This window comes from Oenanthe melanoleuca, chromosome 11 (genome assembly GCF_029582105.1).
Source record: "Oenanthe melanoleuca isolate GR-GAL-2019-014 chromosome 11, OMel1.0, whole genome shotgun sequence".
NCBI classification, from domain to species: domain Eukaryota; kingdom Metazoa; phylum Chordata; class Aves; order Passeriformes; family Muscicapidae; genus Oenanthe; species Oenanthe melanoleuca.
Genome location: NC_079345.1, coordinates 13,778,333 through 13,785,138, shown reverse-complemented (window position 1 = coordinate 13,785,138; position 6,806 = coordinate 13,778,333). Strand labels below are relative to the sequence as shown.

Below are 6,806 nucleotides of genomic sequence, written 5' to 3'. Positions count from 1 at the left end.
CACGGAAAACACCACATGAAGCCCTCCAAGGTTCTGGGGTGGCACTGCTGCGTTTAGCAGGACCCGTGTCCTGCAGGAGGGGAGCAGGAGCGCCCCACAAACCTTTCCCCGCAGGGTCCCGCTGGGATTTCAGCTCCCGGCAAGGGAACACCTCGAGAAGAACTGCCCCGAGGGAGAACGAGAGGAGGCCGAAGGAAAGGAGGGAAAAGAGAAAAAAAGGAGAGGGAAAGGTGGGGAAAGGGGGGAAAAGAGAGGAAAAAGGCAAAGGGCAGGAACCGCACCCCAAGCCGTCCGCTGCGCGCGCTCCCCTCAGCGCACCCAGCCCTGCGCCTGCGTCACCCCCGCGCGCCGGCGCGTGACGTCACCGCGGCGCGGCCCGCTGCGCCGTGACGTGTGCGGCGCGCCGGCCGGGAAGGTCGCCGCGGGGACGCCGCCATGCTGTCCGTGGCCGCCCGCGCCGGGCCCTTGGCGCCCTTCGTGTCCGCCGCCGCGCACGCCGTGCCCGGCCCGCTCCGCCCGCTCGCCCCCGCCGTCGCGCACCGCGACCGGAAGGTGCCGCTGGATGTGAAGCAGCCTCTGCTCTGCCGGGAATCCCTGAACGGCCGCGCCGCCCGCGGGGGGCTCGTCGCAGGCGCCAGCCTGAACGGTGCGGGCCGGGGCAGCGGCGGGGCGGGCCGGGACAGCGGTGACCCCGGGGTGCCAGGGCCGTGCAGCGCTCCGGGCACCGCCCGGTCCGGCAGCGGGGAGAGCGGGCGGGCGGCTGGGGGGTTTGGGCCGTCTGGGGTTTTTGGATGTTTGATTCTGGTGTCACCATTGCAGTTCGCGCTCGTGTGTAACTACAGAGCTTGTTGAAGGACACTTGAACGGCAGCTTCCTTTGGATGGCTCTCAGAGCGGGGCAGGCTGGGGGAGCGCAGCGAGCCGTCTCTGCCGCAGCACAGGCTGGCCAGGCCGGTCGGGGCATCGCCCTTGAGGCACGGGGCTTTTTACCTTACCGAGGAAACGCGGCTAAACTCGGTCACTCGGGAAGGTTTTTCACTGCGGGCTCAAGGGCAGAGGGGTGCAGTGAGAACACCCCGTGTGTTTTACCCTGCGGTGCCCCCAGGTCGGGGAGCATCCGGCAGGGAGTGACCCGAGGTTTCTGCAGAGCCCTGGGGCTGCGGCTCTGGCCTGTTCCTGCAGAACTGCCCAGCCCTGCAGCCCTCACCGACAGAACGTTCTGCTTCAGCTGCTGCAGACTGCTCACATTTAATTCTATAAAAATTACAGCTGTGTACTTCACCTGACCTCAGCTGTAAAGGGTTTGTTCAGGTGAAAATTCTGCAAATCCATAGCTGACATTTAACCATGCTCTAATTTTAATTAACATCATGCATGCTTTTCAGTGAGTATAGCAAATTTTTTAGAAGTTTCTCATACTATTTATTACTAAATGCTTTAAGTCTTGATACTGAAACATCTTAGTATGGAGCACTATCTCAGAATTTCGATTTTCAGATTAATTTCTTTGCAGTTAAAATCCTATAGCAATTCCCTTCTCAATGCTGAGTTACTTGTAAATAAATGTAATAATTATCCTCATTATACTGCATATAAATCCCTGAGAGCTTAAGTACTTTGAGACATCTGTTAACTATGTGCCAACTGCTAGAAAAGATAAAGACTAAATAATAGTCTGAACAAGTAACAGGTTGTACTTTGGTGAGTAACATTTTCTGTCCTTGCCATGTTCTTTCTTTGGCTTGTAGATTTTCAGTGAGGGAAGCAGCTTTCTTTTGCTGGAGAAACTCATAGGAGGCCTTTTAGTTATCCTTCATATCCTGTTACTTGAGCACACAGGTTTGATGGGGGAATCCCACTTGAAATTGGGTAGTTGTTAGCTTTATCCCTAAATCTTCTGAAAAGTGGGCTTGGGGACTGAAGGTTTAAAGTTATTTACAGTGAATTTTAACTAGGACAAGAATTTAATATGAAAGAGGATGCCTGGCATTTTTAATTTTATAAATACTTAACCACACACTTAAAATTGTTACAGGTGTAGAAGTTACTTAAGACAAAAAATAGCACAAAAGTGTTACACTGCAGATGTGCAAACTTCACTACATCAGATTTATTCTTAGCAGCTCTTTACAAGGAAACATTTGAATGGAAAGCAGATCTGACTTCTCTGAGCTAGTCATGGTATTTTACAGGAGTTTTTTTCCCAGAAGCCCAGAACTTCTCACAGATTTTCTGCACTATGATCAGGTTTCTTTTTCAAATAGGGAAACCAGTTTCACAGATCACCGGTTAATCTACCAAAAATTCCCTCTGAAAACCATTTTCATACAACTTAAAATTGAAACATTTAATTAATGGAATCCTACCCAGACTTTGGAACAACTTTTACCCATTATTCCAGAAATGCCACTGATAGAGTATAGTTTGAAATGCATGCCAGTGTGTTGTATCTGGCAGTGGTGTCACCTGCTGTCCCTTTCCTGCAGCCCCTGCCAGCGTGCGCTGTGTCCATAACGATGTCACTGTCCCCGACTTCTCCGCCTACCGCCGCCAGGACGTGCAGGATGCCACCGCCTCCTCCCAGGGCAGCAGCGACTCCAGGAAAGGCTTCTCCTACCTGATGACTGCAGCCACAGGCGTAGCAACTGCCTATGTAGCCAAGAATGTTGTCACCCAGTTCATTTCCAGCCTGAGTGCCTCTGCTGATGTGCTGGCCTTGTCAAAGATTGAGATCAAGCTGTCTGACATTCCAGAAGGCAAGAACATGGCTTTCAAGTGGAGAGGGAAGCCCCTTTTTGTGCGCCACAGAACCCAGGCAGAGATTAGTCAGGAGGCTGAAGTTGACGTGTCCCAGCTGAGGGACCCGCAGCACGATTTAGACAGAGTGCAGAAGCCCGAGTGGGTGATCCTGGTGGGGGTGTGCACTCACCTGGGCTGCGTCCCCATCGCCAACGCCGGCGATTACGGCGGCTACTACTGCCCCTGCCACGGCTCCCACTATGACGCCTCTGGCAGAATCAGGAAAGGCCCTGCTCCCTTAAACCTCGAGGTCCCAGTTTACCAGTTTGTTGGGGATGACACGGTGGTGGTCGGCTGAGAGACAAGGTGCCTGCTCACTTCCATTTCCTGGGAATGTACACCAGAAGGGTTCACTGAGGCATACTGTAAAACCAGAAATTAGCTAGATTCTCAGCCAGAACTGTGCTTGAATACTGTGTTCAATTTCAATAAAATCTTGGAGTGAGCACTTATTCCTGACTTACAATAAAGTGTATTTCTTTGTGTACAGATCTCTAGTGTGTCCAGCCAAGGAGATGCTACAGCAGACCCAGAGTCCTCCTGAAGGGCTGATTGCAGGTAGACATTGAGCTACAAAGCCACAGAGAGCTTTTAGCCAGCATTGGTCCTGCCAGTATAGCACAGAGCTGGTGCTTCATTGCATGCAGAACAGGAGGAGAAACAAGGTTTGCTGTTTCTAGAACAAAGCAGAAAGACACCAATTATCCTGTACTTTGTTTCCTTCCATTCTTTACCACTAGTCTGAAAGTACTTTTGCACTGCACTGATGTGCTCCCTCAGTTGTAGAATAGAAACTAAAATCCTCAGAAGCTACAAAGTCCAATAGAATTTTCAATATGCAAATAATAAAAGCTTATTCACAATAAACTAGTAAAAAGCAGATTGCTAGAATTAAACAGTATTGAGCAGAGTCTACAATATGGTCTGACATAATACTGCTCTGTGGATGTACTGAGGGAGAGGTCTGTCTGACACCAGTTTTACAATAGAAGTGTCATTCATTTCAGGGATTCTGTCACAATCTATGCAAGTAGCAGTCAGTAAAAATTGAAAACCATTGTGTCCAGTTTGTTTGGTGAACAACTCACATCCTATGTGCTTGCAGATATTAATTCTATAGTATACTTTTCTTTGTACCTCATGAAGAAAAGCCAAGATTGCTTTCTCCCTCTTCAGATGGATCCAGACAGCACAAAGCAGCTGGACAGCTGGAGCAAAAGGACAAGTAAAGAAAGGGTGTTGCCCATATTACAGCAAACTCAGGAGTTGTAACTGTGGTTCAAGCAGGTGAAGTTAAAGGCCAGTGCTGCATAAAGACAGATTCTGGCTTGGATCCCATAAAGCTCACCCAGAGGGGCCCTCCCTGACTGCCCAGGAGCCAGGGGTGGGTGGGTGCTTACACTGGACACTTGGAGCCATAGTGCAACGTGCCAATAACACCCAGTTCTGCCTCTGACTTGGCATCCCCAGAGATGGCCAGTCTGCCAGGTTCTAGAGGGGACCATGGCATGAGAAACAAGTTCTTCTGAGTGGAGATACTTTAGTTCTGAGCAATAACTCAGAAATGCTGTTTCTCAGCTGTTGCTCAGCAATTTCTGAATTGCTCTCTTAACATTACCCAGCCTTAGGTGTTTGTGTTTTAGGGGGAAATACTGTATCTTCAACATATCTAGCACCTTAACAAAACAGCAGTAACTAAGAAGTCAGACAAATCTGATAAACCAGGTGAATGTCATCAAGAGAAATGTGGAGCCACAGGGCCTTGAGGTGCTCCTCAGCCCAGGGTTGGTAGCAGTGACAGCCAGGAGCAGTTTCCTCATTCCCACATCCATTGGATGTATTGCCATCATTTGTTGGCAGTGTTTGCAATGAGAGGAGGAAAAGGGGACCCTGAGCATTTAAGCAAGGCTCAACTGTGGTTAGAAAATTTGTGTAGGAATTGTAAAAGGACAGAAGTTGTGACACATAACATGGTCCCTTAGGTAAACAGCTGTATCAAAGTTTCAAAATTAATGATGCTTCAATTTATTAAAGCCTCCATTTATATTTTGTGCCTATTAAAATACATAATGCTATAATCCTATTTGTAAGCAGAGAGAATACTAGGAGGTGATAAATAATAGCCCCCATGGATTTATCAGGAACAAATCAAGTCAATGCAATCACATTTGTTGCTATAATAGGATAGCAGGCCTTGAAAATGGGGGTATTAGCAGTGGCTACCAGAGTTCTAGATAAGATTTTCACACCATCTCACAAAACCTTCTTATGTCTTTAAGGAACCTGGTATAAATTGGAGTATTGTAGAGAACAAGTGTTCCCAAAGCAGTGCTGATGGATGAACTACCAGCAATTCCCTGTTGGAACAACAAGTCTTGCTGTGAAGAGCTCAGTGAGAGCCTGTGAGTCCAGCACTGGCCACTATGTTTGTTAATCAGCTGTCAGAGAATGAGCTCTGTAAAGCTGTGTGGTGGTGAGCTGGGTACAGCTGGAACTTTGATGTAAAAAGGATTAGAATTAAAAAACCTGGACAAATAACACCCTATAAGGCCAGCATGTGTTGTGATAGAAATTAATAGCTAGGGAGCAGATCTACAGAAAAGGATCTGGGATACTCATGAAAACAAGAATGGATGGTTTATAACATTGTCAATGCATCAAATGATAAAATAACTTTGAAGATTAAAATCTGTGAGGATAAATTATAATGGTAAAATGAATGGAATTCTTGATAAAGGAATAGGGAAAGCTGAGGGACTGGACAAATTAGTGGAGGAAATAAATGGCTGATAACAGAACATTCCTCTTGTCAGAAAGCTGCAAGCAAGAAAAAATTTGAGGGAAATTTCACTGAATGCATGCATTATGCTGAATTTTTTTAAGTGTCAGTTTATAGCCTTAGTCAGAGGTAGGTCACTGAGCTATTTGGGCTTTTTTTCTGACTAATTAGAGTCATCCTTGTATTGTTTAATGTGCTGTAGCACCAAGAGAAATAACACATTACAACTTGGTTTGCTCAAAGACACAGAGCTGTTGGCATTTATTGTCCTAGCACTACTGGCAACCACTTTGTGTCACAGCTGTGATAGATTTTCTTCATTAACTATTTAGCATTATAACATTTTAATAACCTCAAGACATAAATTATGACATTGCCTTGTTCTAGCAATGCATAATCAAAATGTAATGTACCATGTTGTTTACTAAATGCACTCCCCCCCCCCCCCATTACATTAGAAATTTAAAATTAGCAATTCTGGAATTAAAGCACTTTCAGAATGCATCTGTTTGTTGGTTTTATCCAACTTTTGCAGGAGCTTGGAACATGAGACAGGAGGAGAGTGTCTTTTCTACCTATAAATAACAGAGAATTAGCAGGAGAAGAAAACTTCCACCTCTAACAACATAACAGAGTGACTGATGGCTCATGTCTTTTGTCAGTCAAAGAATTGGCAACTGTACAAGGACTTCATCTTCTGCCACACCAAGCACTCATGGAGACAGAGCTGGGATCAGAAGGTAAACAGTACAAATGAAAGGGTCTTGCTTCTTGGCACAAGCCTGTGTTTAAGTTACCTTTAGTATAAACTCTACTATAAAAATCACCTTTAGCAAAAATTCTACAGTAAAAATCCCCAACTTGCAGGTTCTGTGCATAGCTTTCTGCAATTAAATGGTGGTGTTGGTTCATTCCCACCACATAACACACAGTAAGAGAACCCCAAATACTCCACAGAATCCTCAAATAATCTACAATTAATTGCAATACACAGAATCAGAGTCAGAAAGGTTGGAAAAGACCTTGAAGATAATGCCAGCCTCTAGTTCCCCTCACAAAGAAAAAGTGCCAGCTTCTTGAAAAACTACTGGTTTGCACAGCCCTAGAATGATCAAAAGAGTTTCTGAGAAATACATCTTTTTCCAGCAGGCCCAGGAAATTTTATATGTATGGGGATTTAATGGTTAAAAGGAGTACTTAAAAACATAATATAAATTGTTTGAATATAT

At 46.0% G+C, this 6,806-nt stretch overlaps 1 protein-coding gene across 1 annotated transcript; it reads left to right on the top strand.

Annotated features, from left to right (window-relative positions):
• The first annotated feature begins 350 nt into the window (after nt 1–350).
• Nucleotides 351–3,250, top strand: LOC130257641 (cytochrome b-c1 complex subunit Rieske, mitochondrial). The gene is made up of 2 exons (XM_056500394.1): nt 351–646; nt 2,486–3,250. The coding sequence occupies exons 1-2, from the start codon at nt 436–438 to the stop codon at nt 3,094–3,096; spliced, it is 822 nt and encodes a 273-aa protein (XP_056356369.1). The 5' UTR covers nt 351–435; the 3' UTR covers nt 3,097–3,250.
• The last annotated feature ends 3,556 nt before the right edge of the window (nt 3,251–6,806 follow it).